We start from the raw sequence: 19,241 nt of genomic DNA, 5'->3' as shown, positions 1-19,241 counted from the left end.
TGTGTCGCCACAGACCTCCCATCTAAACTCCACGAGGGGCAAGAATTTTGGGTTGTCCTGCGCACAGCACGGCACGGTGCTGGGCCCGGGACTGAATGAATGAATGCCCGAGGTTGAAAATCAAGTGACAGATGGTCCGCTGGGCGAAGGGACCCCTAGAAGCCCAACTCGCCGCTTCACCACGCCCCCCGTCCTAGTCCCTGGAACCTCGCGCAGCTCCCCGAGGCCCCACACCACGGCCCCTTTAAATGTGCGCGGGGACGCCTCGCCCCTGGGCTCCCTCGATCCCTGACGGAGCAGAAAGGAGAAATAAAAAAAGCCTTCCAGAGCGGGAGGAAACGTCTCGGAGGGGGCGGAGGCGCAGCGGCGGCACCGGCAGAGGCGCGGCGGCCAGAGCGCAGCGCGCGCGGAGCCGGGCGCCCGGAGCGGACACGACGCCGCGCGCCGGCCCGGCCCCCGCCCCCCGCCCGCGCGCCCGCGCCCCCGGCCCCGCCCCCCGAGGCTCGCGCCCCCCCGGCCCCGCGCGCCGCGCCGCGGCCTCAGTGAGCGCGCCGCCGCCCCCCGCGCCCCGACCGCGCACCCGCTCCGCTCCCCGGCCCCGCCCAACCCCGGAGGCCCGCGCCCGGCGCCCCCACTGCCCTGCGCGCCGCGCGGAGTCCGGCGCGCGCCGGGGGCGGGGCAGGCGCCGGGGGGGTGCGGGCCCCGCGGGGCGGCCATGGAGTGAGGCGGCGCGCGGACTCGCGCTCGGACGGACGGAGGCACCGACGGGCGGCCCCGGGCTCCGCGCGCTGGAAGATGAACAGAGCAGGTAGGAGGCTCCGCGGGGCACGCGCGCCAAGGCGCCCGTCCGGCGCTCCAAGTTGGAGCCCGCGAGGCGCACCGGAGCGAGCTGCCCAGAAACCCCCCGACCTTCCGCCTCGGCTGAGGGACGGGTGGGTCCCGAGGAGGCCGAGAGCGTCGGGGGCTCTCAGCCCCGTCCGGGACGCCCCACCTCGGGGACGCCTCCTCGGTCTCGGGAGGCCGCACCCCGGCCCCGATAGGCCGCCTCCGGCTCCCACCGCGGCCCCCCCGGCTTGGGGGTCCCCTCGCGACGGGGAAGGACACTCCCTTCGCAAAAGCGACTTGGTCGCGCCCCTGAATCCTCCCTCCTGCTGCTTGGGGTCCCCTTCAGGCTCTCGCTGGCCCCCCAGAGGCCCTCTTGGGCCCCCGGGTCCGTCTGCGCTCTTCCCCCCGCCGGGGTCTATGCCTGGTCCCTCACTCGTGCGCGGCGCGCCCTTGGCGGCTTCTCACGCCTCTCCCTCTCCTGGATCCCCGCAGACTTGGAGCTCGCTCCCCTTCGGAATTAAAAAGCCCTAAATGACCACACCCCGCCCCCGCCCCCCCGCAGCGGCGCGCCCGCATCCCCTGCGGGGCCCTGGCAGGGCCCCGCTTTGTGCCCAGGGGACGGCTCTCCAGGCGTTCCCTCCCAGCCCTCGCGTCTCTGCCCTGAGACTCTGCCTCTGCCCGGTCGGGACGTCCGTGAAATCCCAAATGCGTTCGGCGGTACAGAGCGATCCCCTCGAGGAGTGCCGTTTAACAGACTTACTGACTGAGACCCAGAGATGGGCGGTGCCTGGACCCAGTTCTCCGGGGTCCCGACTCCTCCGCGGGAAGGGCAAAAAGTTGCCTCCAAGAGGCGAGTTTACGAGGAGGCAGCCGTCCCAGCTGAGTTCACTTGCCTGCCAAGGAGCGGTTATCGCTCTTTTCATTTTTTTTTTTTTTCTCATAGAATTTAGCAGAAGGCAGCTCCCTCTCCGACCAACACCCTTGTCCGAATCCGAACTCCAAAACACACATCCCTAAAGAAACAGGAAGCCACCATTTTGGCTGTCTTAGAACCATATCCTGCTGCCCTGGGTGGGTGTACAAAAGTGTGTGTGTGTGTGTGTGCGCGCGTTGTGGGCTTTTCCTTTCTCAAGTGTTTTTAATGAATAAAATCTTTGTCTGAGGAGTGAGGTGCGGGTCGGAGACGTTTGGCTCATTGATCTGACAAAGGAGACACTTGGGGGCTTAGGACGCGGTGGCCGCCTCCCTGTGTCCAGGCCCTGTTGTGGCTGGGCGTGGACACACCTGGACCCTGAGCGAGTGATGGTCGCGGAGTAGGGGGCTGGGGGTGGGGGCGGGGTGCCACCTTGGAGGAGTAGAGAGAAGACCGGAGCCGGATCCCAGTGCCCAGCCAGCCCCCTCCTTCTAGGAAGGAGGTGGCCTGCTGCTTGATCTAGCGCGGACAGAGCCAGGCTAAGTCTTTCCTACACGCCTAATAAAACTCGCTGGAAAACAATGGTGAGAGCCCCGTGCGGTTTTCCCACGTTTCCCTGCACGAGACTTGGGCAAGCCCTCCATTCTCCGAGACTCCGGGGTTTGGAGTGAGCCAGAAAACGCTTAGCGCAGGCTTGGTCCCAGGAAATCTCAGCACTTCCCGCCCTTGGGTTCCAGCATCCTGTAATTTGCATCTAGCGTAAATCTGGTTACTTTTTCTGTGTGATAGCAGTCATAGACCTTACGTAATGATATGTATGTGCCTGGCTCTGAATTTCTTGATCATGCAGCAGAGTGGTTCATAGACTCCGTGGGACTGAACCCCATAACCACCGTAGGCTTAGTTATTTGACCTGGAGCAGGTTACTTAACCTCTCAGTGTCTATTTCTTCATCTTGAAAATGGGGATGGTAAGATCTTTGTTGCTGAGGTCTCATAATTAAACAAAGCTTGTTGGTGCCAAGCACAGTGTCTGTCACCTTACGTTGTTATTTAGTTACGGAGTCGTATCCGACTGACTCTTTGAGGCCCCATGGACTGTATGTAGCCCGCCAGGTTCCTCTGTCCATGGGATTTCCCAGGCAAGAATACCCGGGTGGGTTGCCACTTCCTCCTCCAAGGGGTCTTCCTGACCCAGGGATGGAACCCAACTCTCTTGCATTGCAGGGGGATTCTATAGCACTGAGCCACCTGGGAAGCCCCCATCACATACGTGACCAGCAAATTACTGGTTCATATTGACCCAGACGCTGCTCTTTAGTGTTTTACACTTGGATCAGTTCGGTTTTCACAGTAACCTCATCGTGAGGACTGTTGCCGTTCTCATTTTATAGATGGGAAAACTGAGCTGCAGGGATTTTGTGGTTGCTGGCCTAATAAGGAGTTGAGACAGGGTTGAAACAGACTGTCCAGCTTGAGAGCCTACTTTATTTACCTGGTGCATAACACATAGTGGGTGCACAGGAAATGTTTGCCAGTTGACTTTGTTAGGTACCTTATGTGGGTTTTTTGCCTTGAACTTCTCAACAGCATTATGAAAAAAGCAGGGTATTTCTTCCATTTGACCTAGAAAGAAACTGAGGCTCAGGAGGCACAGTGACATGCCTGAGATCACACAGCTGATGTGTGGCAGAGCTGGGGTTGGAGTCAGGTCTGTCTGAGCCTTGCCTTTCCCACGTGGGTCCCACACCCGTCGTGGGTCGCTGGACTCACCTGACCGCAGCCTCATTAGAAATCATCAGGCTTGACTGGGACATTCCAGCAGGCATCCAGGAATGAAACGTAAATTAAGATGCAGTTGGAAGGTGAAATCGGAAGATAATTACTCTTGGAACATACGGTTGTGAGAGTTCCAGAGGGAGAACAGTGAACCGCAGTTGCAGTGGACGCAGGGGCCCACGTCGGGGATGTCAGGGAACGCCGTCAGAAAAGCCAGTTTAAAAGACTGTCGTCTGCCAGAGCAGATGGCACTTACTGACTGCTCGGTGCCGTCTCCTCACCCTGCAGATGTGGAAACTGAGGCTCAAGGACAGGAGGGGTCTTGCCCAAGGTGTCCCTTCAACTCATGGCAGAGGCAGCCATGGAGATCAGAGCTCCAGCTCCCAGCCCAGTGCTCCTCCAGGTACCTCTTCTCATTTAACCTCTGCAGAGCTGGCAAGGGAGGCTTCCCTGGTAGCTCAGCTGGTAAAGAATCCGCCTGCAATGCAGGAGACTCCAGTTCGATTCCTGGGTTGGGAAGAGGAGACCCCAGTTCGATTCCTGGGTTGGGAAGATCCCCTGGAGAAGGGATAGTCTACCCACTCCAGTATTCTTGGGCTTCCCTTGTGGCTCAGCTGGTAAAGAATCTTCCAGCAATGCGGGAGACCTGGGTTTGATCCTTGGGTTGGGAAGATCCCCTGGAGAAGGGAACGGCTACCAGCAGCATGAATGTGTGAGTGGCAGATATTTAACTAAAATAGAAAATATGAACTGGTAGCAGGGGCCTGGCCGCTACGGATGATTCTATCTCCAGAGGCTGTGAAAAACCTCTTCCTCCTGTCACTTGACTCCCCACCTGCCACCCCCGCCCTCAGCTAACTCTTGGCATCTTGACTGACAAGGTATTCTGCATTCGGGTCATCCTCAGGGGTAGCGCATTGCCAGAAGGTCGTGGGCACTGGTGCCTCAGGGTGGCGAGGGTGTGCCCCCAAGCTGTGTGTTTTGGGGAGAGAGAGGGTCCATCCGTGCTTGATTCTTGCTGTGGTTGTTCAGTCGCTCAGTCGCGTCCGACTCTTTGCGACCCCGTGGACTGCAACACACCAGGCTTCCCTGTCCTTCACCATCTCCTGAAATTTGCTCGGACTCGTGTCCCTTGAGTCGGTGATAACATCCAACCGGGTTATACTCTGTCACCCCCTTCTCCTCCTGCCCTCAATCTTTCCCAGCTTCAGTCTTTTCCGATGAGTCGGCTTGTCACATCAGATGGCCAAAGTGCTGGAGCTTCAACTTCAGCATCTGTCCTCCCAATGAATATTCAGGACTGATTTCCTTTAGGATGGATTGGTTGGATCTCCTTGCAGTCCACAGGACTCTCAAGAGTCTTCTCCAGCACCACAGTTCAAAAGCATCCATTCTTTGGCCCTCAGCCTTGTTTATGTTCCACCTCTCACATCCATACTTGGCTGCTGGGTTCTAGAGAGTCAGAAGGTTACCCTGAACCCAGAGGAGGAAGCCCCTGCTCTGATTTATCCTGTTATTAATCCATCCCTGACATATTCTACAGCTCAGCCAAACCGGACTCTTGGCCACACTTCCAAAGGCCTTGCGTCTAACTGCCTCTGGGCCTTTGCACACTCTGTGCCTCCGCCTGGAACACCTAACCTCCTTTTTTTAAATTTTTATTTTATACTGAAGCAGAGTTGATTTACAGTGCTGTGTCAGTTTCAGATGTACAGCAAAATGGTTCTGTTTTATATATATATATATATATATATAGGGTTGGCAAAAAAATTCGTTCATGTTTTTTCATAACATCTTTGACTCTATATATGGAATAGGAGCTTCCCCATATATAAAGAATCTGCCTGAGATGTAGGAGACATGGTTTGATCCCTGAGTTGGCAAAATCCCATGGAGGAGGGCATGGCAAGGCAACCCACTCCAGTATTCTTGCCTGGAGAATCCCATGGACAGAGGAGCCTGGCAGGCTTCATGGGGTCGCAAAGAGTGGGACACGATGTAAGTGACTGCACACGCTCGAATATTTATATATATGTATTATATATATATATATATATATATATATATATTCTTTTTCAGACTCTCTTCCCATTTAGGTTATTATAGAATCTTGAGTAGAGTTCCCTATGCCATACAGTAGGTCCTTGTTGATTATCTTTCTTATATATAGTAGAGTGCACCTGTTAATTCCAAATTCTTAATTTATTCCTCCCCCACTCCCCCCCCCATAATCATAAATGTCTTTCCTAAATCTGTGAATCTGTTTCTGTTTTGTAAATAAGTTCATTTGTATCACTTTTTTAGATTTAGATGAAAGTGTGAAAGCCGCTCAGTTGTGTCTGGCTCTGCGACCCCGTGGACTATACAGTCCTTGGAATTCTCCAGGCCTGAGTACTGGGGTGGGCAGCCTTTCCCTTCTGCACGGAACCCAGGTGTCCCGTGTTGCAGGCGGATTCTGTACTGGCTGAGCCACGAGGGAAGCTTAGCTTTGGAGTCATTCAGTGTCTGCCTCTCCCTGTCTGACTCACTGCACGTGCTGCTGGTCTCTAGGTTCACCTGTGTTGCTGCAGATGGCACGAGTTCATTGCTTTTTCCGGCCGAGTAATACCCCACTGTATATGTGTGCCACGTCTCCTTCATCCCCTCCTCTTGGGTTGCTTCCGTGCTGTAGCAGGTGTAGCTGGTGCTGCAGTGAACTCTGGGGTGCGTGTATCTTTTTGAACTAGGTTTTCTCCAGATACATGCACAGGCATAGGATTGCTGGATCATATCCAACTTCATTTTTTTTTTTATGATGAAAGTTGTCCCTGTCCTTCAGCAGGCACCCCGGTGTATCTGTCCCCTGGGCCTCCTCTGGGCAGCACTGGTCTGAGACCCAGGGAACCCGGCCCTGCGCAGGGGCTCTGTGTGGGTCCTCCTTGGGAGGAAGGAGAGCTGGGGGCCGTCCCCCTTCATCTTCTCACCTCCCACGTCCCGTCTCCTTCGCTGGCTCCTCCTCGGAGCCTTGGGGCCGGTGGGGCTCCATCCCGGCTCTGCTCTCGTCTCTGCCCCCCACTCAGTCTCTTGGTGATTTTACCCGGCTCGTGCCCTGATTCCGTCTCTGTGATGGCTGCCTCCAGCCAGGCCACTCCCAGGAACCCAGGCTGGTCCACCCAAGAGCCCACTGACCGCTCCTTGCAGGGCTGTGATGGGGAAGTCGGACCAACAGGTGCAGATGGAAGTTCTGGTTTCCTCCCGCGACACCTGCAGCCTTCCCAGTTCAGCTGGTGGCAGCTTCACCCTGCCGGTTGCTCTGACTCCAAACTTTTGCATTGCCCATGATTATTCTTTCTCTCACACCCCACATCCAGACCGTCTGTAAATCCCACCAGCTCTACCTTCATCTTTAGAATCTGATCTTTTTCTTTCTCTCTTCCTTTTTTAACCACTTCTTCCGCTGTAGCCTGATCCAAGCCTCCATCCTCTCTGGCCTGCATCATTATCGCAGGTGCCCCCTTCCTGGCCTCCCCGATATCATGCTCAGCACTGTTGCGGCTTTCAGCACACTAGCTGGAGTGGGCTTGGCCTTCTGCTCAGGGCCGGGTTGTCATCTACACTCTGCCCTCATCTCCTGTCCCTCCTTCGCTGCCTCACTCCCTTCCCACCACTCAGACGTCCTTGGACACGCCGGGTGAGCCCTGAATCCCCTCACCTTTTCAGGTCTTCACTCTGATGTCCTCTCATTGAGACCCGTCCTGGTCTCTCTGTTTAAAGTTGAAAGCTCCTCATCTTTCCTCCAAACTCCTCCTAATTCCTGATCTTTTCCTGTGGACGTCATGATCATCTCACATATGATGGATAACAAACTTAGGCTTTTTATCGCTTATCTCCCACCACTACAGTGTAAAGGCCAGGAGGCATGTGGTCTTTGTCTTGTTTATTGATGTATCCAGAGAGTCTGGACGAGGGCCCAGAAGACACTGGGTGCTCCATCAATACTGGTGTAGTGGAGTTGGATTACAGAGAGCTGGACGGGAGCGAAGGAAAGCCAGTCATTCGCTTTGTGGTCACTCAGTCCTTCTGACTCAGCCTTATGGGATTTCTCACTTGATTCGCTGTCCCTGGTCTCTCCGGCCTCAGTCTCTCTGCATTTTGCCTTTCTCTGCTTCACTAGAAGCCGGGAGCCCCAAGTCTGCTCTGTGCAAGAGATGTTCAGTTGTGTCTGACTCTTCACGACCCCATGGACTTGGGAAGCCCACCCAGGCTCCTCTGTTCATGGAATTTTCCAGCCAAAGAATACTGGAGTGAGTTGCCATCTTCTCCTCCAGGGGATCTTCCAGACCTGGGAATTGAACCCGCATCTCCTGCATTGGCAGGCGGATTCTTTACCGCTGAGCCACTGGGGATCCCATAGAAGAAATGCTTGATGGCAAAGGGTGAAGGGACTGGACCAGGAAGCAAGAGACTCCATTCTGCAGAGGCCCTTCTCTGCACTCGCTGAGTCCCCCGCCCTGCCTGCGCCTCAGTCTCCTCTCCCAGTGAGGGGTCGGGCAGGGTCTTTCTGACTGCCGTCCTTGGATCTCAGAGGGGCAGGGGTGAAACGCCCTGAGCTCCAGAGCAGAGAGCAGGACGTGGACACTGGGTACTTGTCACTCCTCGGGGCTCCCGTGGGGAAGGCATTTTCTTGCTGGATCACGCCTAAGACGCCCACTGTGACCTTTTTCCGAGGAGACGGCGCCCGCAGATCAATAGCTTGATTGCAGGAAGGATGCGGCGGGGTGGGAGTGATGCATTTTTCATGGCCGATCTGTCCCTCTGGCAGCTCTGGTGGTGCCTGTGTGAAATACCACCTGTTAAAGATGAGAAATGAGAGTCCCCACCCCCTGGAAAATAATTGCCTGCCAGTGTCTGACACCTGATGTTGAGAAGTGACGCTCGTATTATGTCATGTATCAGTGCAGATCCAGACTTAACAGCAGGAGAAGACGTCAAGGAGGGGAAGCCTGACTTTATTAGCATGACAATAGTGTGCAAATGGGTTGCTGGTCATGTCCAACTCTTTTGCGACCTCAAGGACTACAGCCTGCCAGGCTCTTCTGTCCATGGAATTTTCCAGGCACAGTACTGGAGTGGGTTGCCATTCCCTTCTCCAGGGGATCTTTCCAACCCAGGGATCAAACCTGCATCTCCTGCATTGCAGTCAGATTCTTTACTGTCTGAGCCTCCAGGGAAGCTCCTGTTTATGGAAAACTACTAAGCGAAGTCCTGCTAACGTACTGTGTATCTTTGGATCTGTATAACAGCCTCTTGTACCCGTTTTACAGAAGAGGAATCTGAGACTCAGCCTCATAGTTTATAAGTGGCAAAGGTAGGATTTGAACCCAGATCACCAGGCTCCAAAGGCTTGTAACTGTTACCCTGTTATGTCACAGTGACAGGGAGCTGAAGCTTAGCTGTTTTTAGCTCCAGATATTTCGGGCTTTAAGAAAAAAAAATAAATTGAACAGAAATTTTTCTAAATGAGGTTGTATTTGATTGTGTATAGAAACAAGGGGTTGGAAAGTCACTTCTTTCGTCTTGAAGACTCGGGTTGTTTATCTGGATGCCTGCGGCTTTACTGGGTTGTTGGTGTGGGTGAATGTAGATATGGGTTAGGGTGTTGAGGAAGTGAGTGCTTTCGTCTTTAAAACCTTTTTTTTAAAAAAATGGTTATTTCTTTAGCTGTGCCAGGTCTTAATTGCGGCATGTGGGGTCTGGTTCCCCGAGGAGGGCTGGAACTCCGGCCCCCTGCGTTGGGAGCATGGAGTCTTAGCCACTGGACCACAGAGCAGTCCTGAGCCTTTAAAGTCTCGAGCGCTGGGCCTCCTCCCCCCCGTTCTTGCTGTCAGCTGCCACATCTTACAACCAACATTGTCCCTGTTCTCACTGCCCCCTCCCAATTAGCTGTGCCCTGGGAAACCAGGCCAGTAAGTTCATTAGATTTATGTGCAGCACACAAGTAAGGAGGCTTTGGAGTCAGGCCCTTCCAGGCACAGAGTGCGTGGGCTTTATAACCCTGTATTATTGGTATCCAGGGCCTTTTTTAAAATTTCCTTTGGGGCCCCTCAGCTGAATTTTTCATAGTCCTGCCAGCTTGGGGAGACGACACTGACTTTGGCCTCAGATATACTGAAACGGGGGCTTCCCTGGTGGCTCAGAGGGTCAAGAATCCATCTGCAGTGCAGGAGATCTGGTTCAGTCCCTTGGTCAGGAAGATCCCCTGGAGACTGGAATGGCAACCCACTCCAGCATTCTTGCCTGGAGAGTCCCATGGACAGAGGAGCCTGGTGGGCTACAGTCCATGGGGTCACAAAGAGTTGGACACGACTGAATCAACTTAGTGTGCTCACACGCACACACACACACACACACACATACTGAAACGGAGGGGCCGGTGGGACAGTCCCTATGGAGATGGGCTGCCACTGTGGCCACCACCCCTGACTCCTGAGCACCCTGTGGTGGGGCTGGTCTGAGTCGTGACATGCTGCGAGTGTGAAATATACCTTAAATTTCGAGGACTTAGCATCATAAAGAATGTCGGATATCTGCCGAATGAACTTTGTGTATCAATTACATGTTGATCCAAACATGATTCGTTGATTACATGATAATATCCAAAGTAATATCTGGGATATATTGAGTTGAAAAGTGTATTGTTAGTGTCACCTGTTTCTTTTTTACTCTTTAATGTGGCTATGAGAAAATTAATAATAATTATGTGTGTAATGATAAATGGGGCTCACATTATATTTGTCAGTCTGGCCTGGATTAGAAATGACTGAGGTCAGAGATGGAGCTGGGAGTTGAATGCCGTGGGAGGGGGTGGTGTTTGCTGGCAACCCTCCAGGCCAGCTGCTCCGCCTTCCCTCTGTCCCAGGCTGAACTGACACTCCAAGCCAGCTTTGTATCAGAGTATCACGCCCAAGGCTCAGTGGGGATGGAACTGGGAATTGAGACTGGACTGCAGCAGGGACGTGCGAGTCCTAAACCTGGCAGTGGACGGCCAGGCAGTGCTGAAGCAAAGACAGCAGGACAGAGTGGCGTCCCTGGGAATCCCCAGTCCTCACCCGTCTGCAGTGTGGGCAGGGGCTCGGAAGCCCAGCCGCGGGTGTGAAGGCATGGGCTGGCTGTGGCAGGAGAGATGCTGAACTTGGAAGTGGGCGATTCCACCCTTGACCCTCCCGCTGTCTGGGTCCGTCCCATCCTGCCAAAGTGAGCTGCAGTGTCACCCCCTCCAAGCGGTCGTCCCTAGCCGCCGCACCCTTGCTTCCCTGACCCCTGTGACACATGCGTGTTGTCCATCTTCCATTTTGCTGTGGCCGATGAGCCTCAACATCCACACGGGATGAGACCTGTGTTGGAAAATACCATGTGATTGCCCTGTGAGGTTTGGGCGCAGGGCAGTTCGCTGGACACGAGCCCGAGGCATGCAGAGTTCAGAGGTGGCCCTTGGGAGAATCATGGCGTCGCCATCCCAAGCCTGGTGGTGTGCCATTCTCGAGGGAAGGCGGTGCTCAGTCATCATATTGCGAGAGTCCGCAGCTCCTGTGGTGGTTCTGCCAGTCTTTCTTTTTCTTCGGCTGCCCTGGGTCTTCATTGCAGCATGCAGACCTTTTCTAGCTGCAGCCCACGGGTTTCTCTTACTGCGGAGCACAGACTCGAGTGTGCACAGGCAGGCGTGGTAGCTGTGGTGCGCCCGCTTGGTTGCCCCGAGGCATGAGGGACCTTAGTTGCCTGACCAGGGATTGGAACCTGAGTCCCCCGCTTTGAAAGGTGGATTCTTAACCACTGGACCACCAGGGAAGTCCCCGTTGTGTCAGGCTGGTCTCCCTAATTTGATTTGTGAGGATTCAGCAGAGGTGTTCTTCTCTTCTTGGCCCTGGAAGACTCTGCCATCTACGGTGCGGTGTGTGTAGAGACTAGACTGCACTAACGGGAGAGAGGCTGTGGGCTCCTTGAGGGCAGCCTGGATGCTGACTGTTAAGATCTTCATTGGCTCCTGGGCACGTGCATTTACTACATACTTGTTGAGCGAATGAGTGCAGAGATCAGGACACTTTTATTGTGAGCACAGGCTGTCATTCGTTTGGGTTCTGTTAGCCGGACTGTGTTTAGAAGAAAGATCTCTTCACCTTGTTTACAGAATGAATCTTGAGTGGGTAAGGAAGTGGCAACCCACTCCAGTATTCTTGCCTGGGAAACCCCATGGAGAGAGGAGCCCGGTGGGCTAAGGTCCGTGGGGTCCCGAAAAAGTTGGATACAACCGAGTGCGTGAGCACACGGGAATTTAAAGATGTTGGTGGAGGGCATCAACCTGGCAGAACGTGCTGGGTTGGGCTCACGTGGGCTGGGAAGCCAGCTCCAGTGTTCTCTTGAAAACGTAGGTAGGAGACTCTTGAATGGAAGTAAAGGTAACTGTGCTTTCTCTCCCCTTCTTGTCTGTGTTTTCATCCTTTAGATTCACCCAAACCACCAGTCGCCCCCAAGCCGAAGGCTGCCAGTTCCCTCACGCCACAGACACCACCCAAATTCTGCCCATCGTCACTCCGGCCTGAAAGCCTTCACAGCCCCAACTCCTCCATGTCCAGGGGGCCGAAACCCCCCATCGCCCCGAAGCCCCGTCTGGCCACCCCCAGCGAGTGGAGGGCCAGCGTCTACGTGATCAACAGCTTGAACAAATGCAGCAACGGGAAGCTGCCCTGCGTAGACAGGGGCCTCTACGAAGAGCACCGGTCCACCCCTGAGTGCTCCGAGTCCGAGGCCGATGAGGATTACATCGTGGCCCCCAGGGCCCCTCCGGGGGAGGACGGAGCCAGGGATGCGGGCTGCATGGAGAATGCAGTCACGGGGCCTCCGGAGGCCAGCGAGGAGGAGGAGGGCCAGGATGGGGGCGAGGGGTGCGGGCCAGCGGGGTCCGCGGCTGCAGAGGCCTGGGCGGTGCTGAGCGAACAGGCTGACCGAGACGTCGCCCCCGCCCCCGAGGACGCGGAGGGCCCAGACTGTGCCGGGGCCGTGGGGACGGAGGACCAGACGTTGGCAAGTGAGGAGGAGGAAGAGAAGCTGGCGGAAGAACACAGAGCCTGCAGCCTGGAGGACGAGGACGGAGAGGCGGAGCCTGGGGAGCCTGGGGACGGAGGGGCGGAGTCTCTGAGCGATAGCATCCCAGCCCACCTCGAGGTCGTCGAGGATACCGTGGTTGGCGGCGAGGAGGAGCCCGGGGCCCCCGGGACCCCCCAGGAGGCAGAGGAGGAGGACGCAGAACCCGGCCACAGTGTGGACGAGGAGGGCGAGGGGGACGATGCCGGCGAGGAGCCCCCAGAGGACGAGGAGTCGGCCACGGGTGTTCCCGAGGCCGAGGTGGCCAGCGACGACCCTGAAGTCTCCCGGGAAGCGTGTGAAGATGCCGCAGGTTATGGCGGCCAGCATGGCGGGCAGGATGAGCCGGCTGACCCGGCAGAAGCGGAGGCGGGGCAGGACCCCCGGCAGGGCGAGGACCCTGTGCAGGATGAAGCAGCTGAGGAGAGCTGCCACATCATCCCGTTCGAGAGCGACAGCGTGGACGACCTTGTGCCTCCGCTCTCGGCCAGTCCCTACGAGTTCTTCCCCACCGAGAGCACCTCGTTCTGTAGCGAGAGCTACCCTCCTTATTCCGAGTCCGCAGGAGAGTCAGCACAGGAGCCGGGGCCGGAAGAACGTGCGGAGCGGGACCCCGAGGCCGGGCCGGGGCGTGAGCGGCGGGGCTCCGCGCAGGGTGGCGCCGGGGAGGAGGGCGCCCCTGTGCCCGACGTCCTGGTCCTGCCGGAGGACGAGGATGCCAACCCCTATGAGATGGGAGTCGGCCCGACCTGTGGGGCGGACCCCGAGGAGGCGGAGACGCCCGGAGCGCAGGCCGCCCTGCAGGAGCTGAGCCCCGATGCGGAGGGCGGCCTGGTCCCCATCGACAGGAAGAACGTCATGGCGAGGGCCAGGCCCCACTCCGGGAAGCTGGCTGGCTACGTCCCAGAAACGGTCCCGGAAGAAATGGGGCCGGAAGCTGGCTCAGCGGCCGCTGGCGTCGGGGCAGCCGCCGCGGAGGCGAGGAAGACAGTCCTGTCGCTGGAGGGGAAGCCGCTGGACGTGGGCAGGGCCCTGCCGGCAAAGCCCAGAGGCTTCACTCTGTACCCGCGATCGTTCTCCGTGGAGGGCCGGGAGATCCCCGTGTCCCTGTACCGGGAGCCCGAGGCATGCGGCCTCGAGGGCCACGGCATCAAGAGGAAGGAAGACAACCTGTCCTTGCCCTGCGTCATCGGCTCCTCCGGCAGCTTCTCCCAGAGGAGCCACCTGCCGTCCAGCGGCACCTCCACCCCATCGTCCATGGTAGACATCCCGCCCCCGTTCGACCTGGCCTGCATCACCAAGAAGCCCATCACCAAGAGCTCCCCCTCGCTCCTGGTGGAGAGCGAGCCCCCGGACAAGCACTCCAAGAAGAAGAAGTCGTCCTTCAAGCGGTTCCTGGCGCTGACGTTCAAGAAGAAGACAGAGAGCAAGGTGCACGTGGATGTCAACGTGTCCTCGTCCAGGTCGTCCTCTGAGTCCAGCTACCACGGGCCGGCTCGGCTCCTGGAGATGGACCGCAGGAGCCTCAGCAACTCGCCGCAGCTCCGGGCGCGGACGGGCAAGCTCCGGGCTTGCGACTCGCCCTCCTCGCTCATCTTCTGCCGGGAGGGCAAGAGGAAGGGGGTCCCCTTCAGCAGGACGGTGTCCCGGGTGGAGTCCTTCGAGGACCGCTCCCGCCCCCCCTTCCTGCCGCTGCCCCTCACCAAGCCACGCTCCATCTCGTTCCCCAACGCGGACACCTCGGACTACGAGAACATCCCGGCCATGAACTCGGACTACGAGAACATCCAGATCCCGCCCCGGAGGCCCGCGCGGGCCGGGACGTTTACGAAGCTGTTTGAAGACCAGAGCCGGGCCCTGTCCACGGCCAACGAGAACGACGGCTACGTGGACATGAGCAGCTTCAACGCCTTCGAGAGCAAGCCACAGAGCGCGGACCCGGAGGCAGAAAGGTACCGTGACACTCGCCTTCCCTTTCCCGGCCGGCGGCGGTAACCATCCGAGAGGCAAGCTTAGGCGAGGGTGGCGGTCCCTGAGCTTTTTGGTGCCAGAAGCCAGTTTGGTGAAAGACGGTTTTTCCACGGACCTGGGCAGGGATGGTTTGGGGATGAGTCTAGTGCATGACTTTGATTTTGCACTTTATTTCTGTTGTTATTGCATCAGCGCCTCAGATGATCAGGTGTTAGATCCTGGAGGTTGGGGACGGGCATAGTGGTCAGAACGGACTGGCTTTTTCGCCTCGGGCTCTGTCTCTCTCTAGCTTTGTGACTTGGGCTGAGTGGCTTTCCCTCTCCAAGTCTTGGTTACTTCACCTGTGAAAAGAATCCGTGCTGCCTCTAGGCAGAGTGTTTGGAAAGATAGGAGTGCCTAGTCTACTTGAAAATGTTGTCTCGGATGCCAAATACAGTGCGCGGGTATTGCTATTATCTGGGATATGTTTCTCATCTCCTAGGCAGATGGCTTTACTGCTCCCCTCTGGGAAAGTTACCAAAAGAGAAGGGCCTGGAATCTTGCTAAACTAAATATCTTTCACCATCAGGAAAATACCCGAAATTGAGATTGATCCCTTTTTATTGTGTCAATATACACTATATTCAAGGGAACTAGAAAAGACCGTTTATTTAAATCGTTTGAAGAGCTAAGGGTGCCCTAAGCTAAACCTCTCAATAGAGGTCTCTAAGAGGTGTGTCCAAGCTGATTCCTTTTGTTTGTTTTTGGGCTTGGTCACCTTGGGAATGAGAGTGAAACACTGCAATTATTGACACCAGGGGGGGTTTCTGACCTCAGCTTCCCGAGCCTGACTGAATGGCCTTATTGATCATCCCGGGTGGGTACTGGCCAAGTCTTGCTGTTTCTTTGTGTGTGTGTGTGTGTGTGTGTGTAATAAAGTTTTATTAAAGTATAAAGGAGATAGAGAAAGCTTCTGACATAGGCATCAGAAGGGGGCAGAAAGAGTACCCCAGTCCTGCTGTATCTTAGGCACCGCGGATGCACCTTAAAGGGGCTGCAATTCAACCTCCACCACGTACACACTCGGGGGCACCTGATCTGAATCAGTGAAAAGTCAGAATGGCAGTGATTTTCAAGGAAAGCCTGGTTCTTTCCCCGCACGTACAGTACCTCAGTCTAGTCCGGTACAGCTGTCGTTGCTCCGAATTCCCAGGGGACCTGCAGTAATGAATCAATAAGAATGATTTGCAATTAGCATTAGCTCTCTGTGGAGTGCAGACACGAGGAGAGTTTGCGTGACTTTTGTCCTGCGTTTTTCATACGGTTCCCCACCCTGTCTCCCTCTCCCCCTGCCCCAAGTCTGGGTAAGGCTATGAATTGGTTCTTTCTGTGACCTGGTTTGGAGCAGAGGTGGGCATCAGTGCCCCTAGAGGGATCCAGTTTAATTTGGAGAATGGGGGCATGTGCGCACTTTGAAGAGGGCAGGAGCAGAAAAGCAGACAAGGTCACTGCATTAGTACTTATCAGTGGGGTTTGACAAGACCCAACCCCGGTGGGTGTGGGGGAAGCCTCCCAGGTGGTAAAGAACCCTGCCTGCTGATGCAGGAGATGTAAGAGATTCGGGTTTGATCCCTGGGTGGGGAAGATCCCCTGGAGAAGAGCCTGGGAACCCACTCCAGTAGTCTCGCCTGGAGAATCCCATGGACAGAGGAGCCTGGAGGGCTGCAGTCCACAGGGTCACAGAGAGTCAGACATAACTGAAGTGACTTAGCATGTGTGCACACGACCCCAGTGGCGTACCTCCAGCACTAATGGAAATAGAGCCAAGGTTTGAAACCATAAAGTCTCCATACTGGGACGGACCTCAAAGGGCATGTGGTCTAACTTCCCGTGTCTAATAGGTCTCTCTCCTAACCCAGTCTGTAGTTGAATTCTTCAGGCCCCAGGGAACTCTCTACCTCTCAGAGCTGCTGCATCTGTTGCTCGGTACTTCTATTTTTCCTTTCTGTCTGAGCCAGAAGCCATCTTCCCATCATGTCCCCACCCCACCGAGGTGGAAGCCAACCCCTCTACTAGCCCTGCCCCCTCCTGCTGACTCTTCACCCTACAGCCAGGCATCTGAGCTCATTTCCTCTTTTGTATATGACTGTCCTTCGGAAATGGAAATCTGCTTCTGTTGAATCACAGAATTGCAGAGCTGGAAGGGAACTTCTGACAACATTTGGTCCTGTTACGGAGGAGGAAACTGAGGCACGAAGAGGGAAAGAGAGTTGCCTCAAATCTCTCTTGGTGGAGAAATCAGTGTCAGGACTCCGATTCCCTGACTCTTGGTCCAGGAATTTTTGTGAAGGGTGCTAAGGGATGCCAGGTCCAGTTGTGCAGGTTGCACACTGCCCAACCCCAGGGTCACACTCGCCTTTTAGTCTATATACAGTGTCCATGGGGTTGTGCAGTGTGCAGGCTACTTGGCCATATGCAAAGGGCCTGTGGCCTTGGGCTGCTGCTGTTTAGTCGCTCAGTCGTGTCTGACTCTTTTGTGACCCCATGGACTGTAGCCTGCCAGGCTCCTCTGTCCGTGGGATTTTCCAGGCAAGACTGGAGTGGGTTTCCATTTCCTTCGCCAGGGGATCTTCACAGACTGGGGATCAAACCCACGTCGCCTGCATTGGCAGGGGAATTCCTTACCACTGAGCCCCTTGGAAAGCCCACCTTGATTTTTGCTTAGTCCAAAAAAAAAAAAAAAACAGAAGGAAAAAAAAAAAGTTGGCTTCATCCAAACCAGAATAAAATACTGCAGAAGATGTGAATCCTCTCCATGCCCTGCCTGCTTGCTGTGTGCCAGCCCCGTGCTAGGTGCTTTCCCCGTGGTATCTCACATTTGAGGCTCCAGCCAGAGCCTTGGCTGAGTGTCTTGAACCATCACACTCTGCTGTGGAATGGATTTCCCTGCAGGCCAGGCTGGCTGGGATGTATGTCCCGTGCAGGAACCACATCCTCTTGGACATCAGTCAGTGAGCAGAGCTTTCTTCCGTTTTCCTGCATGAAACAGAGGGAAGCAGAGGGCGAGAGAAATCCCCGCTCTGGGCTGGAACACGTCTGGGCAAGGGCGGCGCTGGACACACGGCGTCGAGAGGCGGCAGGGGCTGCCACGAGGTGCGGGGGCCCCGGCTTCTTCGCCTGAATAGGGGCTTTGAGAACCAAGTGCAGGGGGGTGCTGCTGACCTGAGACATGTGCCCAGGGGTGCTGGGGTTGGCCAGGACCGGATGAGAGGATGGGAGACTGTTCCCTTCCTCCTTCCGCTGCTTGTGTGTCCCCAGACCTCGCTGCAGTGAGGATCAGAGGCCGAGGCCAAGATAAATATCGACGCTCCTGAAACAGAGCTGGACAGTGAGCCCCAGGAGGGGGAGTTCAGAGCCCACCCGGCTCTGCCTCCCTGTGGGCCCCCCGTTTGCTCCTCTGTCCTGTGGTCTGATTGGAGCAGATCTATTATTTCTCAGCCACCCACGCTATGGCTCACTGCTTGTCTTTAAATCAGTCCATCTTTTTTACTTAAAAGATGTTTCAAAAGGAAATTCTGTGTCACTACCGGCAAATGGAGAACCAGTATTAGTTGTCTTAAGTAGAAGGCAGTTGTGAAAATAAGATACAGGACAAAGAACTAAGCCCCAGCGGGTGAAGTCTGGCCTGAGCCTCAGGCCTTGCTGAGGCCTTGAGCGGAGGCTCCGTCCCTTTGCTGAGCAACGAGAGGTGTGAGAGGCGTCCTGGGCCAACGCGAAGACAGTCTCCTCGGCGTGGTCAGAAGGATCCAGGAAGGGTGAAAGGGGAATCTCGTGGTGTGATTTAGTGTTATTTAAATCCTTTTCCTAGTGAAAGTGCCTCCCTTTGAGAAACGTCTGGAGTGTGTGATAGAATTCAGAGTTCTCCAAATCAGAGCAGCAGCTCAGGGTCTGATGGATGATCGTAAAGTTTCTCCTGTGCAGATACTCCCTTCCAGGTTTGTCCACACAGACAATAGCATTTTCCCAGTTAAAACGTTCTTCGTAGCTGTCGTCTGTCTTATGAAGTAGAAATGTACACGTTGTTACCTGTGTACACTTTCCTCTGGTGTACACAACTTTGGGCTTCCCAGGCAGCGCTAGTGGCAGAGAGCCTACCTGCCGATGCAGGAGATGTAAGAGCCACGGGTTCAATCCCTGGGTCTGGAAGATTCCCTGGAGGAGGGCATGGCAATCCACTCCAGTATTCTTGCCTGGAGAATCCCATGGACAGAGGAGCCTGGCAGGCTACAGTCCATGGGGTCACTAAGAGTAGGACACAACTGAGAGACTTGGCACCCACACACGTACACAACTTTGATTTACACTGTATCCCCAAAGCATTCTTTTCTCCTGAATTGACTCTCATACATAGTATGTGAACCGTGAACTTCCAGATGTTCAAGCTCGATTTAGAAAAGGCAGAGGAACCAGAGATCAAATTGCCAACATCCGTTGGATTATTGAGAAAGCAAGAGAGTTCCAGAAAAACATCTGCTTCTGCTTTACTGACTATGCCAAAGCCTTTGACTGTGTGGATCACAACAAACTGAAAAATTCTTCAAGAGATGGAAATACCAGACCACCTTACCTGCCTCCTGAGAAATCTGTATGCAAATGAA

General features: G+C 55.4%; 1 protein-coding gene across 7 annotated transcripts in view; it reads left to right on the top strand.

The window, feature by feature from the left end:
* The first annotated feature begins 667 nt into the window (after window positions 1–667).
* The window catches only part of FGD5 (FYVE, RhoGEF and PH domain containing 5), a 121,200-nt gene continuing 102,626 nt past the window's right edge, over window positions 668–19,241 (top strand). For 2 of the 7 annotated variants that reach the window (XM_061397212.1, XM_061397210.1), the window contains exons 1-2: window positions 3,782–3,919; window positions 11,996–14,585. In XM_061397212.1, the coding sequence (XP_061253196.1) occupies window positions 3,805–3,919; window positions 11,996–14,585 (2,705 nt within the window). In that variant the 5' untranslated portion in view covers window positions 3,782–3,804. Of the gene's footprint in view, window positions 809–1,037; window positions 1,897–3,476; window positions 3,920–11,995; window positions 14,586–19,241 lie in introns of those variants that run through there. The other 5 variants (XM_061397213.1, XM_061397216.1, XM_061397214.1 and 2 more) reach the window with 5 other exon arrangements.

The sequence above is a fragment of the Bos javanicus genome, chromosome 22 (assembly GCF_032452875.1).
Source record: "Bos javanicus breed banteng chromosome 22, ARS-OSU_banteng_1.0, whole genome shotgun sequence".
Lineage (NCBI taxonomy): Eukaryota > Metazoa > Chordata > Mammalia > Artiodactyla > Bovidae > Bos > Bos javanicus.
The sequence above is the reverse complement of the archived record's forward strand: the minus strand, read 5'-3'. Positions and strand labels throughout refer to the sequence as shown.